This window comes from Diplotaxodon limnothrissa, linkage group LG10 (genome assembly GCF_057381915.1).
Source record: "Diplotaxodon limnothrissa isolate DT_005_m linkage group LG10, D_limnothrissa_male_GT1.1, whole genome shotgun sequence".
NCBI lineage: Eukaryota > Metazoa > Chordata > Actinopteri > Cichliformes > Cichlidae > Diplotaxodon > Diplotaxodon limnothrissa.
The window spans coordinates 29,025,669-29,045,872 of record NC_140605.1 but is presented as its reverse complement, the minus strand read 5'-3'; the positions used below and the strand labels follow the sequence as shown (position 1 = coordinate 29,045,872).

The 20,204-nt window shown below is 39.5% G+C and overlaps 1 protein-coding gene across 2 annotated transcripts; it reads right to left on the bottom strand.

Moving 5' to 3' along the window:
- Positions 1 to 1,147: 1,147 nt before the first annotated feature.
- LOC146624685 (uncharacterized) lies at positions 1,148 to 16,588 on the bottom strand. Of its 2 annotated transcripts, none has more exons than XM_085364689.1 (12): positions 15,528 to 16,588; positions 10,984 to 11,050; positions 10,797 to 10,907; positions 9,036 to 9,167; positions 6,421 to 6,630; positions 6,187 to 6,336; positions 5,997 to 6,059; positions 5,828 to 5,885; positions 5,597 to 5,722; positions 5,396 to 5,510; positions 3,571 to 3,722; positions 1,148 to 1,561 (listed from the first exon to the last, which is right to left on the bottom strand). In XM_085364689.1, the coding sequence occupies exons 1-12, from the start codon at positions 16,008 to 16,010 to the stop codon at positions 1,435 to 1,437; spliced, it is 1,794 nt and encodes a 597-aa protein (XP_085220815.1). In that variant the 5' UTR covers positions 16,011 to 16,588; the 3' UTR covers positions 1,148 to 1,434. The 2 variants fall into 2 exon arrangements, with proteins under 2 accessions (XP_085220815.1, XP_085220814.1); XM_085364688.1 differs by lacking the exon at positions 1,148 to 1,561 and adding an exon at positions 1,568 to 2,936.
- Between the last annotated feature and the right edge of the window lie 3,616 nt (positions 16,589 to 20,204).

The window sequence follows — 20,204 nt, the reverse complement described above, 5'->3', positions numbered from 1 at the left end:
AGCGGTGCGTTCAAGCCCATTAAAAGATTGGAAATCTACCAAACGAGCTTTCATCTCCGTTTAAATTACGGCTACATTTAATGCGGATGCCTTCTGTTTATATTAGTTTGCATGTGTTTTTTTTTACTGATTATGTCGTCTTTGTCTTAGCTCACAAATGTACAAATTTTAAATCCTTGACATGACTGGAAGCCAAGCATCGCTCACCGACCGTAAGTTTATGTTGAAACAACAAAGGCACCACAGAAATTAAAAAGCGTTAACATTGTGAAAATCGTAAAATACATCTTTTGGGTTTGTTAGTTGTTGGTTTGTTTGTTTGTTTTTAGCATTCTTTAAGAGATCAAAATAAACTTAATATAAACTTTTGTTTATATATTAATACCGTCCTTGAATGGACTTGCACCAAATAAGTATGCCTCTATAAGAAGGAAAACAAAATATTAATAAAGATCTTAAATCTCATTAGCCTTTTTCTCAGGTTAGTTAGTCTGATGCTTAATTTCTTCCCGTATTTTAAATCACAAATTAAATAATGAATTAACCTCCGTCAGTTTTACCACCTACACCCAGGCCTGATTACTGCCACATCTATTGAATCAAGACTTGACTTAAACAGAACCTGTCTGGCAAAGTTAGGGACATCACCAATTTAGAAAGGGTTACAAATCCATTTCCAAGGCTTTGAGACTCCAGCGAAACAAATTGAGAGCCATTATATACAAATGGAGAAAACTTGGAACAGTGGTGAATCTTCCAAGGAGTAGCCAACATAATCAATGACTCATCCAGGAGGTTACAAAAGCAGTTCTTAGTGAAGGGTGGCACAACCAGTTATTAGGTTTAGGGGAAATTACTTTTTCACATAGGGACAGGTAGGTTTCCATAGCTTTTTTTTGGATTAATTCAAGTTATCTTTGTCTATCAATAAAATTTCTTTGATGATCTGAAACATGTTAGTGTGCCAAAAAGGGGGGGGGGGGGGGGGGGATTCTTGATAATCGCAATATTTACAGTATATTTACAGTAAGTTACACCCCACATGCACATTAGCCAGTGTGCAGCCTATCCGGTTGTTCAGTGATGACGCGACGAATCCTACTTCCGGGTCTAAAGTAAGAATAATAATAAGAAAACGACATTGCTCATTTGCAGACAACGCTTCCTTTTATTACATGTGATGTTTGTGTCCTTATTTGATGTGAAACAGCCACAGGAAACTATATTTTAAGAAATCCACTATAAATGCTGAAGAAACTGTGGGAAGCAGGTGAGTACAGGTACACACACACAGTATAAAACTGATGAACATATTTGTGATTGGCCACAGACAACTGAGATTTCCTGTTAGCTTGCTTCACTTTAGGCTCAAAGTGTTCACAGCACACCGTGGTCAGCGCCATGTAGGCTTCGGGACGTGCTCTGATTCAAGAGTTATTCAAACTTCTTCAGGTGGTTGTAGAGAGACTGGACGTATGTAAACACACACATGGGGTCTGGCTTGTCCCCCATCTCCAGCATGTCGTCCACCTCGATCAGACGCAGACAGTCAGCCTGCTCTCTGAAACAGAAATAAAGGTGAATAAAACAGAAAGCAGTTCAATAAGCAATAAATGTATTTGCATATGAACAAAAACTAAAACAGCCGCTCTTTTTTTTAAAGCACATCCAAATGTGTACGACTGTAGATTATTATGTTTTATGAGCAAATCAATGCAACGTAAAATAGGAGTAAACTAGTGGCTGTTGTTGCCAGTGTCATGTTTACATAGTTCAAAGTTGTTTAGGATGTAAGCAAACAAAAGAACCCTCTCATGTAATTTTTTTAAAGAGTTAATAAATGTAATGAATAAATCTCCAGTGGCCACACCTTTGACAGTGCTGTTATTCAAAGGGTGATCTTCACTACACAAACAAAGTTAATGATTTATCAATTATTATTAATTTCATGACTAAACTATCAATTAGTGATGAAAGATTAATCTATTTGTTTGGGTATTAAATTTTCCCTTCTTTTTCTTGTAACAGTCATGCTAATGCTGAAAGTGATGTTGAAACAGGAAGTACTAGTGGGATTCTTGAGAGAGGATGCTTCACTATGGTAACCAAGGAAACAAGCCCACAAAATAAGTGGAAAAGGTTACATTTTAACCAAAACCATGAATGTCCTTTTAGTGCTTAAACTGATACATTTATCTTCTTCTTTCAGCTGCTCTCTTTTAGGGCTCGCTACATCATCTGCCTCCATCCCAACTTGTCCCACTGACCCCGCCGTCTGTCTCCAGACTCTTTCCTGTCACTGGTGCTCAGTATGAACCTGCCTGTGTTTGAATCATTATTAACTGACAAATTAGACACTTAGCAATTAGCACTGTGTTTGAAAACATTAGCAAAACAAAGCAATCACCGCTATGATTTCCTATTGGAGCCATGCTACGTAAATGAAATAAGTCAAATTTAAAAAAAAAATACATATAAATTTTTTTTAAAAAGCATTTTTGTGAAAAATTAAAACGTGTAATCTCTGGGTTTAACATGATTAATTTAAGAACTATATCCTGGAGGATTTTTAGATGATAAAAACTGTAATGGCAGCACGGTGGCACGGTGGTTAGCACTGTTGCCGCACAGCAGGAAGGTCCTGAGTTCAATTCCACCATCAGGCCGGGGTCTTTCTGTGTGGAGTTTGCATGTTCTCCCCGTGTCTGCGTGGGTTCTCTCCGGGTACTCCGGCTTCCTCCCACCGTCCAAAGACATGCAGCTTGTGGGGATAGGTTAATTGGATAATCCAAATTGCCACTAGGTGTGAATGTGCGAGTGAATGTGAGTGTGAATGGTTGTCTGTCCCTGTGTGTTGGCCCTGCGACAGACTGGCGACCTGTCCAGGGTGTACCCCGCCTCTCGCCCTATGACAGCTGGGATTGGCTCCCGCGACCCTGAAAAGGATAAGCGGAAGCGAATGGATGGATGGATGGATGGAAAAACTGTAATCCAGAAATCATTTTTAGAGTGATATTCATTGAGAATAAGGTTATACATTTATGGGGGGGAAAGTCCAATATTCACTGAGACTCTTTGAATTTACTTCTCACATGTAAGGCTTTAAAATTCCAATCTCCCTTGTGTTTTCTCACAAATTTATGACTTTATATTTCCAAATATATCAAACTTTTTTCCCTTAATTATTTTAATCCAGTAAAACCTGAACTGAATTGGCAGAAAATTGTAATTTTGTTTATCAAGCCTTCTGTAAGTATCAGAATGCATATATTAGTTTTAATTTTTGTAATAATTGCTATAGCCAACCACTTGGGCAATTTATTCCTCACAGTTTTTAAATCTTAAACAAACCAAAGTAGGTTAGAGTTAAAAATTACACTGATGATGTAACGTTCTCATAAATTCATGCATCAAACACGATACACTTGACGTTACAGGGTTAAACCTGGTAAATTTAGTTTTTTGTTGCAAGAGTGTCACCTCTCCTGGCTTCAGCAATTTATTATTCCACCTAAAACAGACCTTTTATCACACTGCACAGTCACTCAGTGGCTCTTCGAGCCAGCTTACTCTGCGGTGGTGAAGGCCAGCTCCAAGTTGTGTTTGCGGTTTGAAGAGTCCAGAGAGTTGTAGTCAAACTCCAGAGGGAAGAAGGAATGGACCAGGGCGCAGAAGGCCATCCCATCGCTCCAGCTGGACGAGAAGTTCTGAATGTCTATGTTCTGAGAGAAAAACAGTCATGTGTTTCTTTTTCATTTATTTATTCACTCAGAGCAAAGCTGGCAATATTCACTAATACACAGTATCTCTTCCTGATGAAATTACCAGCCAGAAAGCTCAAGAGGTGAAGACCGCCCGTCCATAAAGTTCAATCTTTGCTTTGCTATGAACCTCTTTATGGATACAGCTTATTAACCAAGCTTTCTAGCGGTAGCTGATAACTTAGCACGCAACCTGAAAAAGACTTCATGTTGGCAAATCGAATGAGTCCAGAGTGCAGCAGCCAGAGGTCAACCACTGGTTTGCCAGATCCCATTCTGACGCCTTGAGATTGGTGTTTTCAGATCAGTGCTGAAAGCAGTGTCTTTACTGTCTTTAACTGATGTTTTGCAGATATGTGACCACTAACCATGTGACGTTAACTTGTCCACCATTGTAAAACTCACAGTGACAGTGTAAGACCAAGTGACAAGAAAAATTGCCAACCAACTAAGTGATAGGCGGAGGTTGATGCAAAAATGATTGCCAAAGCCTCTGTCACACAGATCTATAGATTAGCCCCCAACCATCTGGAAACTCCTGTTGCTAGCGAAAGGTATGTATTCTCCAACTGGCTGGCAAAAATGACTGCAGTCATAGTTTCAATGGAAGTGATGGACGTCTCTAAAACACCGTCTAGCTACACTCCAAGCTGTAGTGAAACTTGAAAAAGTGCAACACAGACCAAAAACGCAGACAATTTGCCTTCCAAGTAAAAGCTCCACCTTTTGAAACATGTTGGTCGCAGCACTAAAGTGAAACTTTTATTTTGAAGGTGAACCTTCTTGATTTACGGTTTGCATTGCACTATTTCAAGTTTTACTATTGCTCAGCTACTTGTTAGTAAGTATTTGCAGACAAACACAAAAAAACTAAAGACATCAGGGGCAATCTGGTCGCAATTAATACAACCACTAGGAAGATTTTTGTGAAAGACCTTCTTTGAACCTAGTTTCACCCAGTGAGAGCCAGAAACCTCCAGGAAATATTGTCAACCTATCAGGGAATATACACATTTTTCCACAGCACCAGTGATTGTATCACATCTAAAAAAAAAAAAAGGGCTTCCCATTGAACTTTGTGATTTCCTTCCTCTTTGGAGCTAAGAGTCCACCCAAACACAAGAGATATCAATGGAAAGACCAGGATGTCTTCTATTTATTCGATCAGGACTTATTAGGATAGCTCAAATAAGTCAAAAGATATAGACCAAAAACAAATGTCCATTACAGAGGACATAAATGAATCGGCTGGTTCTCAGGAGGATATGGCGGGCAACTCTGGAACAACCTCAGTGAGACTAAAACTTATCTCCCCCTGGTGGCTGTTAAAAAGAATGCAGGTTCAAGGCATTTCCACAGATCCATCTTTTCCATCTATCTTTTAGATGTCTGTCGTCCAGAAACCAGTGGGTGACATCATGGTGACTACACCCATCCTTTATATACAGTCTGTGGAAATAACCATCAGATACAGTACTGGAGCAGAATGGTAGTTTTATACCTTTATTTTTCCCCCCAGCTGTCACAAACAATGAAGCTATTCAAATGTTCAAGTTTTAAAAATAATGATAGAAAAATTAGTTTTAGAGCTACTAACTGGAAGAGAACAGAAATGTATATCCAGCTTGTCATACCTGATAGCCAATGGTTTTGGAGCGACACCACTCCAAGAGGATCTGTTTTATACCACTGGCACTGGACACGCCAAAGCTCTGAGACCGCTTCAGTTTAGGCTTCGAGTCTTTTGGCCTGTTGGAGACAAACACAGCTTATTTTATGGCAGAATAAAGAGTGACAAAAGGTGAAAAAGCAGAACTTATTTTGTATTCTGTTACTTTATAGGCTCTGAGTTCATCCTCTCAAACAAGGATCGCTTTGCTTGAGCGCCATTGGAGCGTGGAAGCGTTTGGGACTTCATCACGTCCTGCTTAAAGTCGCCCCCCACTGGCTTGTTCGCTCTCCTGTGGAGAAACAGCGGACAACAACACGAAACATCAGGATGGAGTTGGATGAAGTTTGACTGAAGCAGCCATTCAGATTAATCAGGGCTGTTGATCAAAACTTACTTCTCCAAATTAGGTGAGAAGCCAGATTTTATGATTGATTTGGAGGGAAGTAATTTTTCTGTAAAAAAAAAAGGGGGGGGGGGGGGTGGCAACAAGTGATGAGTAGGCATAACCAGAGAGAACTCACAAGCTTCTTTTATCTGTTTTAATAGGCCTGAAGAAGCTTTACCTGCAGACTGAGGGAAGCTCACACTTCTCTTTAAACTGGGGCTGGGTGTCTTAAGTACTGGCACTAAATTGAAAACAAGAGTCAAGAGTTAAAGGAAGATACAACATAAAAATAAATAACAGGTAATAATAACTGTAAAAATAATGGAAATAGGAACAGATGAGAAGCAGACGGCCTCGGTCAGACTCACCACGTTTAAAGGGATACTCTCCAGGTTTCACTGCAGCGTCCTGTGAAGCTGAAAGGCTTGAAGACTGAACCGTTAAAGCAGACGAAGAAGACTCCGTGTTGGGTTTGGTCATGGCAGAGAGAGGCGAGTGGGGCTTGGCTTCACTGGTGTCTAAAGAGGAGATGAAATAAAGCGTGTTTTAAAAATAGGGGGCCAAACAAAACACCGTTGCTGATACTTCGGCAGTGCACGCACCACGTCTAAATGGATATTCGCAGCGCTTTATCGTCGGTGACTCTGGCATCGAAGGGTTTGGCGCTGAAACCGCTTTGGGATCAGATTTAGATGAAGCAGGAGTGTCAGAGCTGCTTTTGGTTAACACTGTGAGAGGAAGATGGGGGAGAGTCTGAGACACAGAGGCTGACTGATCCTGGGATGCCTGGGGCCTTTGTTCCTTCGCTCCACCTGCACAGATGGAGATGATACAGCATTAAAACAGGAAAGAACCTAAATCACTAAAAAACCTAAAGTGTAAAACACTTAAAGACACTTCTCCACTGTTGGGTTCACAATGGAAAAAAAAGTCAAGACTAGGTTTTCCTGAACCCACACAGAGCCCTGATCCAGGCCTGACCACAAGCTTTAAAGAGGAAAGTTTTCATTCTAATCTTAAAAGCAGTGTTTTGCATTTTTCCCTCTGAAAGCAACTGAAACTGTTAATCAAAATAGTTGCTGAATAAATGTTTGTCAATCAGCTAATTAATAAACTAATTGCTAAAGTTTTAATACAAATATGTTACCTTGAAATCAAAATGATTTAACAAACATGACATCTTCTTTCTGTAGAAATGTTTTAGACATAATTGTAAAATATGTAATTCAGACAAAAACTAACTCTTACTTGTGACATTGTAGCATATGCAGGAAAATGTTAGCGAAAAAAATATGTTCACAGTAAAAATATGTCTACATATTATGACGGTAAAAATTAAAATGATGTCTTGTTTCTTAATTTACAGCCACTAACTGTTTCTACTACGGAGATCTACTGTTTTGGATTTTACAGTTTATTTCTGCTGCCATTTTAAAGTTTTTTAACAAACTTTTTTTTACAGTGTCGGAGCTGGCTGTGTTAAAATATGTTCAGAGTTTCTGTGTGAAATCATCTGTAAGCACCACATTTTTGATGATCCTTTTCATATTTTGCATGCTGTAAGTGTGATACAGATTCTCTGCTGCAGGAACATTTTTTACTACAGCTGTTCCTGAATGTACCCAGGACTGAGCGTAAACTTAGAGGAGATCCTGCTTTTGCTGTAGCAGCTCCAAAACTGTGGAACAATCTCCCTTTAGAGATTAGACAGGCCTCCTCTCTGCCTGTTTTTAAATCACTCCTGAGAACCCACCTCTTTACCCTGACCCCTGACACCGTGTGAGATGTTGGTTTTAGTTTTAGTTTTATTTTAGTTGAATCTATGTTGCTCTATCTTGTTTTTTAATATAGGGCTGTTTTAATTTTTCATGTATTAGGTGTTTTATTTATTTATTTTTGCTGTTTTCTGTTATTCTATTGTTTTTAACTTATTTTCTGTACAGCACTTTGGTCCTGTGCTGGGTATTTTAAAGTGCTTTATAAATAAAATTGGATTGGATTGCATTGGATTGGATTTACCTGATGATCTATAATTTACTATCTAAATAAAAGGAAGTCGTGTGGTTAAGCTACAGCAGCGCAAACTGGCACTGATGTTATTTCGCTTATATTTCGCTTCAAGCTCTAACGAACGTAACAAGGTGGAAACATCAGCATGTTTGTTGGCATACCATCATAAAAAGGGGGAAACTATTTTTTGTCAATTATTTAATTAAGTTTTGTGCTAATGCTAGCTATTACCTTTGGATACTTCATGCTAGACTCTAGCATGAAGTATCCAAAGGTAATAGCTAGCAGCGTGTATTGCTCTAGCAGCTAGAGCAATACACACTGAGTAGCTTTCAGTGTTAAATTGAATGATTACCTCTAAACAGCTGTCCTGTTAGAAATAAATGGCAGCAGTGAGAGTAGAATAAATAGATCAAAAGATTAAAGGTATTCTGCAGTGCTGCTCTCTTGCTGTTCTTCTCTCTCCATCACCCTTTGCTGTCTCATTCTTATTTTTAAAATCTTTTTTGGGTATCTTTATCCCCTGCTCCTCTGATGATGTGTCTGACTGAAGTAGGCAACACTCAGCAGGCCAATTTTGAGCACATGAACGATGAAATTACACATAGAGCGCTCAGAGCCTGGAACAGAAAGCGTACCCGTTGTCTCTTAGTGTGACTTTAGGTTTTGTCGAGCCAAGAAAAAAAAGAATGGATTTGTTGAAAGTACTGCACCTCTCTGTCACAGTATAGGGGTGCAAAGATCGTCTGATACTGCTGACACGGATGCTGCCTCACTCTGTTTTCCTCACTTTGTCGTAGGTGAGTTTGTTTTCGCTGATGAAATCATAACTAAGCTAAAAAAAAAGGTGGATTTTGTAACCAACAGAAAGTTAAATTGATCCAGGAGTTTGCTGAATACCTACGGACCGTGAAAAAAGACGCCACCTCGTCAATGAATTAAAACTAAAGAACTAAAAATGACTTCATGTGTTTATTTTGCACTTCATATATTTCATGGTATCAGCTAAATTGTATATCTTGAATGACAGGTGAACTTCTGCTCTCTGTATTTAAAATCAAGGCCACTTATGCATAGACATTTTCATATTTAATTGAGGACTAAATTCCTCCAGGCGCCCTGACCTGATACTTTTTGTATTATAAGGTGTGTCCATGTCCTGAAGGTTAGCATCCTAACAAATAATCATAAAGAGAAACTAACTGACCTCTTATAAAAGGATATTCTCCGGCTTCGCCTGCTGCTTTAGGTGCTGCAGACTGAGTGGGTTTAGCTGCCTCTGAACTGGCTCTAGTTGTCATGGCCGTCACCGGAAGATGAGGCTGGGGTTCATCAGCATCTGAAAAAGAAATAATCCAAAGTCCAAATGGAAGTGATGGCTTTTGTTGTAGTTTGTTGTTGTTGTCAGTAGTGTTCGGTTCACAACAGCAGTCGTCTCAAGGTGCTTTTTACTGTAAGGTAAATTGTCTAGTCTACAATATTAGACAGGTTCCCCACATGGAACTTCAGAGTTGGCTTTTGACACTGAAAAAAAAACAAAAATTGTGCATTTACAGTTGCCATGCCATGCTAAGGATTTGTTTGATAGCACTCATCTCATACTCAAAACAAGACGAAAATCCAAGAAACTCAGTGAAGATCGAAGAAGGAGAATTGTAGATTTACACAAGCTGGGAAGGTCTCTTTGATTAATTTCTAAACAACTGCAGATTCCAAGGTTATTAGTTCAAAAATTCTATATAAATTATATGGATGTCCCACCAATGTGCCGAGAGAGAGGAAATTGGTTAGGATGTTCATGAACAAGCCAGGAACCACCAAGGCTCAAGCCTGCCATGAACATGAAACTGTTGGAATACCAGCACCTCTGTCCACAGTGAAACGGTGCAGAGAAAGAAGCCTCTGCTCCAAAAACGATTCCTTCAAGCTTGACCCAAATCTGCAGCTGCCCACGTCAAAAAGCCAACTGACTTCTGAAGAAACGTTTTATGGTCAGATGAGGCAAAGATTAAGCTATCTGGCCACAATGACAAAGAAAGGGTGAAGTTTACAAACCTAAGAATACCGTACCAACTTTCAAGCATGGTGGTGGTAGCATCATGCTCTGGGGCTATTTTGCTGCCAGAGGCACTGGTACATTATAAACAGTGGATGGAATAAGAAAAAAGCAAAACTACCTCAAAATAATTCAACTTCACCTCAAATAAACAGCTGTATAGTTGAAACTGAGTGTTCCAACAAGACAATGATCCCAAGCACACATTAGAGCTGGTTAGCTAAGATTGAGTTCCTTGAATGGCCTCGCCAAAGATCAACCTCAACCTATTGAACATTTGTGGACTATGCTTAAAGACAAAGTCGATCGTGGGAAATCAACCAATTTAAATGAATTTTACCAAAAAGAGGGGTCAAATATTCAGTCGTGAATGTAAAGAAGCTTGATGGATATCAAAAGCAACGTGCATTTAACCAAATATTAGTGAGCATGTATGTATAAATAAAAGAACAGATAAAAAAGAAACAGCACTAAAAAACACAAATTACCATGACTTTCTTCCCCAAGATTAGTGTACATAAACTTCTGATCACAACTGTAAATACAATCCACTGCAGTGCACAGTTTTACAGCTCAATTTTAATGCCAATATAAATATCTGCAAGCGCAAACAACATCTGGGTTTTATGGCATGAAATAAGATGGAATAAGTATAACCAGTGAGAGGAAATGCATTTTAAAATGGGATATTTTGGATTCTGTGAGGTATATACAAAACACTGCAAGCAAAATACAGAAAAATATTTGGTTTTGTGGATATCATTTCGGGTTTTTTAGACTTGCATGCATTTACTTTGTTCCCTGGTATTATTCAACGTCAGTGTAGCAGATGAAACATAAAAGCTCAAGTTTGAGCTGAAGATCACTTTAAATGTCTTTCTGTAAATCCAACCATAAAGGACATGAACTGACCGGGCCTGCTGGGCGTTTCCACAGATGAAGACTCTGAGGTCGGTTTGGTGATGGCGGTCAGAGCTCGGTGGGACTGAGGAGCAGCTTCTGCAGTCTGGGTTACATCAGGGTCTGCAGAGAACACGAACCCAACAATGAAACCAGCTTGAAGAGTAAAATGTCTGGATGTGCAGGTGAAGCTGCCTACCTTCCTGTTTCTCTTGCGCGGTGGTGGCTACATGAGCGATATTCTTCTCCCCTCTTGCTTCAGTTCCCTGTTTAGGTGAGGCAAAGAAGTCAAAACACCCACTTCTTTTATTTCGATGAACAATTATAAACTAACATTATCATTACTGAGGATTTTTTGATGATTAAAGCATTTTCAGGGTTCAATGATCACTTTGAGGGAACGTCCAATAAAATCATCGTTGCTTCATGTGGCTGTGTTTGTAAGAGTGGAGATATTGGACATTAGCATTTTGGAAAGCATGAGGGGGTGGGATGAGGAGCAAATGAGTCGATCATTTGCATGTTAAACAAGTTATGCAACATATACAGTGTTTATATTGTGTTTATACATTTGCGTTGGTAACTTTATTCACTGGACCTCTCACAGTTTGCTTTTGTTGTGCACAGCTAAAATTAATTTTAGACCTTTATGACTCATCGCAAACTTGTTTGTGTGTGTGCGTGTCTGTGCTCACTTCTCTGGATGTGTGATCTTCAGCTGTTAACGGCTGACAGCTTCTCCTTTAATGACAGCTGTGGCCAACAAACCCGTGTTCCCACTGAGAGGCTATTTTAGATTTTGCAATCAGCCCCTTTGCAAGAGTTTCCGCTGCACTCTTCTTACGTCCCAATATAGCCCCAAATGGATGCTTTGGAAACGAGAGTTAGGTTGAGCAGCTTCAACAGCACCTAAGTATATCAGCACAAAGCTTTGGCCTGTATTCAGTCCACCTCCCACCCCGGAGCCTTTTGCTTTCCAGAGACGAGCAGTGCTCATAGCACAGCGTATATATCCAGTCTGTCATCGAGAGGGAGATTAGCACCATGATCATCTGAAGGCTCCACAGTAGCTGATGTCTGACTCCATCTGACCCTCGATAGTATCTGCAACCTCTAAATGGGTTTACACCCAACAACCTCCTTCTTAGAAACATGCTTTGGTTAGATACCAACACACAAACACAGTGGTGGCTATCCCTTACAACAAAGAAAATAAAATTATAGGTTCAAACCTCCTGGTCAGCTTGGGCTCAAGTTTGCAGGGGGTGCTCTGGCTTCCTCCCCGAGCCCAGTGATTTACCTGAATTAGCTGAAGGTGTGGATGTGAGCATGAATATCTGTCTGTCTCTGTGTTAGCCCTGTGATGGACTGGTGACCTGTCCAGAGTGCACTACACCTCTCAAACAGTCTCAAGTGGGATGGGCTCCAGCCCCCTGAAAACCTAGCTCTAGAAAAATTAACAAGATGGATGAATGGATGCAAGCAATCAAGCTAATGCACTTTTCTTAACGATAGATTATAACTCCCTTCTGGAGTTCCACTCAGCTCTATATAGCATTTTAACTTCTTTAACCTCATTGTTTTGGTTTAATAACCTTTTGATGTTCTCTTTAGTTCCATGTATCAGTCACTTCATTTTCAACGTGCAGTGAGAGTTACTAACAAGCTGATTCATAGAAAACTCATGCAAAGCATTTTAAAAAGTATTTATTAAGTGTGTGTTTAGATTCTTCAGATATCTTCCAGTCGTGTTGTTTCCAGTCTGCCGGGTGTTTATAGGTATTATTTAAGAAGTTGAAGTTGAGTATGAACATCTGGTGTTGACAGCAGAGATTTCCTGCTGGTCACTAAAGACACTACATCTTAAGGCATGTGGCTCTGGCAATAAACAATAACTACTTGAATGACAGCCACTGTTTTCGAGTACAGTCTCTCATCCGAGCGTCCATGGAGCCAGATTTATTTTATCCAGTCCTACTAACTGTTTATCCTGGATAATATGAAGAGTGACGGCAGATCAAGCAAGTTAAGAAGCCATCTCTGAGGCTGAAAAAAGAAGACTAAGTTGAAAGAGGCTGAAAACTGCAGGTCCTCTAGTGGCCACTTGGGGTTGCCTCCAAAAGGAAGTGAAACCCCATCAATCTCTTTACATCAGAAATAAATAGTCTGGTGCAAAAGAAGGGTTTGATGTTTATAGCTAATTTTAGCTAACTTTACTGGGGGGGATTTTCTTTGAATAATGAGGCTTAACATTAGGGGCGTGGCCACCTTTATTGACACTGACACTTTGTTATTGACTGCTGCCACTTCTGGTAAAAAAATTCCACATAACAGCCCCCCAAAAATGCGGTAAGTCTGCATATCCATATCCAGAACACAGTGAGTGATTTACCGTTAGTTACTTCCATCTTTTATATACAGTCTCTTTGTTAAAGTTGAAAATGATGGAGTAAAGAATCATGTGAGATCATTTAAAAACTTGGGGGGGGGGGGGGGGGGGGGTGAACTGCTGTGTGTTAGACTAGTGGGGGATCAATGTTTGGGAAAAGACCAGGTGACCTCAGCAAACAGAAATGCTGGCAGGGCGAGCACTTTGGCGGGACAGCTGGTTGTCTCTCTCAGGGTTTGTGCTGGGGGAGAGTTTATCCGACAGGGATATAGATGCAATTCAACTTTCCATTAGGAGATCTGAGACTTGGACTGGCGGGGAAACAAGGTTCCTGAGTGGTTAGAGGATGTGGATTTATTTATACACCTGTCATCAGAGTGTGCATGTGAGTTATATCGAACAATCCCCCCTCGTACGTGCACCGAGGCCGCCGTTGGAAGCGTGTCGTGCAGCGTGCCGTTCTTATTTGTGCCCTTTTCATTAAATCCGCTTCGCCCTTGATTGTGCATCAAGCGATCACTTCAGCGTGATTCTCTTGCTTGCATGTTTGCTGGTGCTTATGTGTGCTAGAAAGTTGCAGTTGTTGGTGAGCATGCAGAAGCTCAGAAGAGCTGCAGCTCTCTTTTGAATCGCAAAGCCAAAAATACACTTGCCCTTTGGAGGACCTGCTCTTATAAAAGCGGGTCATGAGGATGAGAAGGCTGAGAATGGGGGGTGGGGGAGAGGGTAAGTGTGTGTGTTTGTGGTGGGGTTAGTTTCAAAAAGGATGATTACACAGAATCTCATTAGTGCTTAAATTAAACTGAATGGTATTACTCTGTTATTACTGGACTATTAACATGAACTTATTATGCTTTTTCTAAACTTCTGTCATATGTGTTTATACATATAGTAATAAAGTTTTAAATACTGAGATCAGTGAATGTAAATGTAACCCCTGTGAGTGAAAAGCTCAGGCTTCAATCTGCTCCAAATACTCAATTTCAGGCTGTTTTTTTCTACTCTTGGCTCTCTGTGATATCAGTGACGATGGATGTCCTAATATGGTCATCCCAGATACACAACTCTGGCTCCAGCTTTTCTAATCTTTTGTTTGTGAGGGACAGCCAATCAGAAGAAAGCTTAATTCAACAGGATCAATTCAATGGCTACACCAAAGCCCTGTATAAGATAAACCAGGATTAATTGAACTCTTTCCCCCTTAAAGACACCTTAGTATATAATCAGTGATAACCACTAGACCTCTGTCCTCTTTACAGTGTAGAGGGCTTACTATAGATCCCTCAGCTGTGTCCTCTTCATGAACAGAGATCAGGTAGGCTTACTTCATCTGTTCTTTTAAGGGTTATTTGTTTTCAACACCTGGAAAGGAGCAGTTTTCATGATGCAGTCATGGCTGCATAAAATGATTGTACACAAATGTGATTTCTGTTAAGAAGCATCCAGTTAAGAGGGATGTTGCAGCAATGCAAAAAGAATTTTGGAAGGAGCTCAGAGCATTCATGTGGAGAGAGTTTGCTTAACAGCGATGCTGGACGGGGTCAGGCGTGCCTGTCGTTGAGTTCGTCGGTGCCCTCCAACACTAAAAGCTGTCATTTGTGAAGGCAGGTGGCATATAATCGCATTTCAGATGGTTATTTTACTACAGCCTTAAAATACAAAAGCAGATTGGGGGTTTTTCAGTTTGTCTTTGCCAGTTTTTCTTATTTTAATTTGATGTATGTGTGTTTGTGTGTCAAGGTTAATATTCCTGAAAAAAAAAAAAAAAATTAACTTTGGAGGTCAACCCCAAAGGGTCACACTCCACCTCTGGTGAATTTCCACACACATGGAGATGAGTTGTCCAGCTAACAAACAGATAACAGAACCCATCACCCAACCTTGTTGGTGGAGATACTACAATTGTTGCTGCTCTATAACCTGTATGAATGTGAAGAACCTTTAGGCTAGGGACACATTTCTTGGTTCTAGAAGCGTCTTAATTTGCGACTGGAGTCACCTAATCACCTGTCAGCAGGGTGACAAGTGATGCAGGCTGTAGCATGCAGGTAAACAGTCTATGTGGAGAGAGAGAAAAGAGAACTATCCTTGAAATCCTGGCTACGCTATATGACAAAGTTTATCTGGATGTGTAAACAATAAGTAGATTAAAGAAAAAAGCATCAGGCTTTTTGATTTTATGTTTTTGAAGTCTTCACACTCACAAACGTACCCCTAAAGTCTTCTGTGGTTCCCTCATGTTGTTCTTTTTAATCATCTGAGACCACTGCCACTGCTAATTACTGATCTTACAGGGTTGGACATATTCTACTACGTATTTCTTTATTCAGTGGAAATACAGGCTGAATACTCACATTAATCTCAGCATTTCTCTTTGCTCTCCATGGAGGAGGGGCTGGGGTAGCAGCTTGGCTCGATCCTCCACTGAGCCCAGACGCTTCGTAGGACGTGGCCTGACCCGGCTGGTTGTTTTCAGAGTTAAACAGACCCTTCTGCTCCTCCTGGCTCTTGGATTGAATTTGTATATGGCCGTTCTCTAGTCTTTGCTCCTTGCTCTTCCCTTTCGCCTCAGTCTTCACCCCTGAGAGACCCTCCACCAGGTGGCTGAGGGCCTCCAGCTTGGCCCTGAGCTGCAGGTTCTCCTCCTGGAGTCTGGTAACTGCCTCAGCCAAAGGTCCATTGGAAATGCACATTTCCTCAATCCTCTGCTCAATGCGATGCTTGAAAGCACTAACGTCCACGTGCACCTCCCTTACAGCGGCTTCTAGCGTGGCCTCGAAGTGAACGAGAGCCTCGTTCATCACTGCCTCCTGACCCCGCTCTGTAGCTTCATCCATGGTTTCTTCAGCAACCCTCAACGCCCCTTAGTTTCAATCCAGAAACGGGGCCTCAGCAAAAATCTCTAAAGCAAACCTTCAACTTCTACCCTATCCCCTCAAATTAAACCAATCAAATAAGTCTGCACTCTCTTCTCACTCCTTCTAAAAGTGTTTCAAGGACATCCGACGTTTTCCATTAAAGTTTTTCCAGTAAAGTCACAGGACGTTTCAAAAGGAGGTCGCAGACAGACTCCTTTGACCGCAACTCACTGAAGTCCCATCAAGCTCCATGGAGGATTTCTCTCAACATGCGTGTTCTCTTACTCTTCCCTCTCATCTGGCCAAAGCAAGAGCAGAGAGTTGTTATTTATAAGTCATGGAAAACTCGTGCACAATGACATCTTGGAAAAAGAGATTATGTGCTGCACGGGCAGATCGTTTTCTCAGTGCGCGTAGGAGATGATCAAATTAACCTTTCAAAGGAATTCAGTTGAAGTGGCAAATGATTTTCTGCCACCCTCCTCCGTGGCAGGGCATCTACTACTGAATTTTCCTGGACGTTTTACCCTCCCCGCTGGCCCTGCTGCCCAGCGTGGTGTATGAGCTAAAATGTGCCTCTTCAGATTGGGAGCAACAGGTTTGTGTGTTTATTTTGGGACATAAAGGGGACGGGAAAACATGAAACAGGAGGAGGGGCCAGAATTGTTCAAGTGTTTTGTCTCTGGGGGGGTTGGCGGTGCTGGTGGGGGTGATCACGGTCCTCATTGGTACATTTTTAAGCTTTATGAAATCATAGTTACTTTACAGTAAATGAAAAATGAAAGGATAAGTCACAAGTAATTTTATAATTTATGCTTATATATTGTATAATGTAGCTGATATGAGATAAATGCAACATTTTTTTAAAATGTTTAGTCACAATAAGCAATATCCCTTAAACAGCATGAGCTTACAGCTAGAAACTCATCAGGGTTTTTTTGCCTACGCTAAAATAGCTTTTTGAATTTTGTGACTTTTTCTGTGTAAACAACTTGCTCAGACTAAACCTGTCTTTCTGACATTTGAGCGTTCTGCAGTTTTTATGCTATGTTGGCAAAAAATATCAAATATAACTGTCACACTGTCCTTCCACTGATAGCTTCATTAGTGTAAATGACATTTTCTGGTGGTGTAATATCAGTTGTTTTTAGAAAGAAGAGAAATAAATATGCACATTACTGCACTTTGAACTGTGTTTTTTTTTTTTTTTTTATTATTATTATTATATTGTATGTAATTGACTGTTTTTGTTTTTATTTGTCTTCATCGGTGGAATTTATGGGCTGATCCAGCCTGTACAAATACAACCTCATACTACCTCAAACTTCATCTTTTTGTTTGCCATCCCTTCAGATATCAGAAACAGTATACGAAAAAGAACTAAAAGACTCCTGAATCAAAATCTGTGACAGAAACAGTAAGTGCGATCAATTTCTAACCAAAAAAAAATACGTAATTTTTTTTAAGCCTAATTTAAGTTCAAACTCAACAACTAAAATAAAAAATAAATAAATCATATTTTACCCACAGTTCCATAGATGCAGATTTTATGTCACAGTAAACTTCAAATTAAACTCATTTTAGAAAATGTCCCAAAATCATTTAAAATTACTTATATAAAAAAGGGCAATTTCTTATGGTATTCTGTTAAAATATCTTTGATTTCTTAACAGTGGTAAATGACTTTAAATGTAACTTAATCTCCATAGCCCCCACATGTAAAGAAGCATATAAAATATGCTTTATTTTAAAGAAGTCCAGCTTTAATGCCTTAATGTAGCCTCTACAGTGCAACTCCAGCAGCTCAGCTTGAGCCAGCAGCACCTCTGGGTGGCCATAATTTTACACTACAACAACATAACCAAGAATGGGCAGAAGTAATGTCCAATAAATAAAAAAATAAAGCAGAGACTTGTTCAAAACAGTCTACCAAATCAAATTTATTGAATTTTAAAGGGGTGCTCTGAATTCACAAGCTGCAACAATACATGACTCCTCATATTATCTCATAAAACACTCCAGTCTCATTTTCAGATAGGAAATGTCCTCAACCCCCCCCCCCCCCAAAAAACAAAAAAACGAACGGTCACACTACAAAAAAGAAAGGACAGATACATCAATCCTGATATACATGTATGAAAAATTAGAATGTTATCAAAAATAATGCAGGGCAGGAAGTGTTAAAGGTTGTGAAAGTGCTGCATTTAAGTCAATCAGGAAGGGCCAGTGATATGGACAGAAAGATTTCAATCCAAACTTCTAAAACAGACACATCTCGCTAAATCGATGAAAACACTGCAAACAAACTTAAGCCTATGAGAGACATTTGAATGGTTCAAGTACTAATGAAATACTATAAAATGCAAAATATTAGAATATTTATTACATAAATGCCATAATTTCAGCAGGATCAAATAAAGTGTACTGAAGACATGTCTATATACGTGTGGTGGTTTGTTTCAGATTGTTTAAAGTATGCTCTTCCATATTTTCTGTCATCTATTTTCTTTGCTCTTAACATGATCAAAGTTTGAATAATTATGTATAACAGGATCAGTTTTGCTTTAAACATTTGGTTTTAAAATGTTTTTTTTCCACACCTGGCTGTGTATGATCTCATTGGTGGACATCCCTAATATGGTAAGTAAAGAAGCCCCACCCACTTGTGGGAGGGGAAAAGTTCATTTTAAGGGGCAGGAAGTATCACTGCTCAAGAGCCAAGTATACAGCATATACTAATTATTTTGAACCCTGAATCATGCAAAGTAACTTGAGAAAAACATAAGAATAGAAATACAGACGAGCATCACAGGCCAACTTTATACCTTCTGAAATCTTGCTTCTATTAGATATGTCTTAATGATTGCTGTGAAGACCAAAAAAAACTGAAATATAATTTCTCTTTGAGGATGACAACAACAAACATGACAAATACAGCCACAACCTGTAAACACTGCCTGCCATCTTAGCTCTTTTTTTAACTGAGTTTTTATGGGTGTCACAAATAGATTTTTCACAAGGCACTGGAGACCAGGTTTGGTTCACTGTCCACAGATCAAAATCAGTACCAGCAACACAGTTTTCCTTTTTGCAGTGCTCAATATTCTAACCCGTTCAGTATCTTTATGGTTAAATATATTTTATTGACATCTCATCAGAAGAAACAGCAAAATATTGTTTTCTAATGTTAAATTTACTCCCAAATCCAGCACACATAATCTTCATCTAAATTGACGAGAATATTTGGTTAGAATTTAAAAACCCATCGTAGCTTTTAAACCAACAGTTTATTTTAAACCTCCTCCAGCTCCAGTCAGAAACAGAAGGTTTAAACCTGATATATGGATATGTGAGACTAAAGAAAGCAGCAAACTACCACATCCTCTGTCACAAGACCTGAAGAGACCCCACTGTCCTCATTTGTATTTCAAGAATCCACAACTTTGACCTTTAAATAACATAAACATGACAGTAACATAGAAATTGGCCGCTAAATTATCTCTTTAAATAACAAATTAGTAGCCAAAGCTAAATTATTAGCATGGAAACTTAACAGTTTGCGAAAAGACATTTAAGGGCTAACTTGAAGCTTCAATCACTCACAGTCTACAGCCACTCAATATTATAGCACTGTTGTGTATGTTAAATGATTAACATGGAGTATTCTGTCTCTAACAACAACATTTAAAAAAAAAAAAAGAAAAAGGCAGCTATTACTCAGCATTATGTAGGACTTTGTTAGCTTTTATCAACACTGGCTTATGCTAGCATAAGAACATTAGCCTAAGCCAGTATTTGCCTATGCTATTACTAGCTTATAGTGGTTTATGCTAGCATTACTTTAAAAAAGCATTAGCCTATGCTAGTGTTAAGCTATGCTACCCCTAGCATACAACGGCTTATGCTAGCATTATTTTATAGCAGTGTTTGTGTATATTAACTTGAAATCATGCTTACCATCTGCTGCCACCAGCTTATAGTGCATTCCATTGTACTTTAAAATTAGAAGTCAGAATTTTCAGCTGGCCACAGCACCCTGACATCACATTATCAACTTGAAAAGTCTGAGCAGCCCCAACAGGGCTGACTTTATCCAGGGGAATGTAAAAAGTGATAAAACTATTAAACTTTTAATGTGCACTGCCACTAAATAAATCATATGCAGAGCACTGC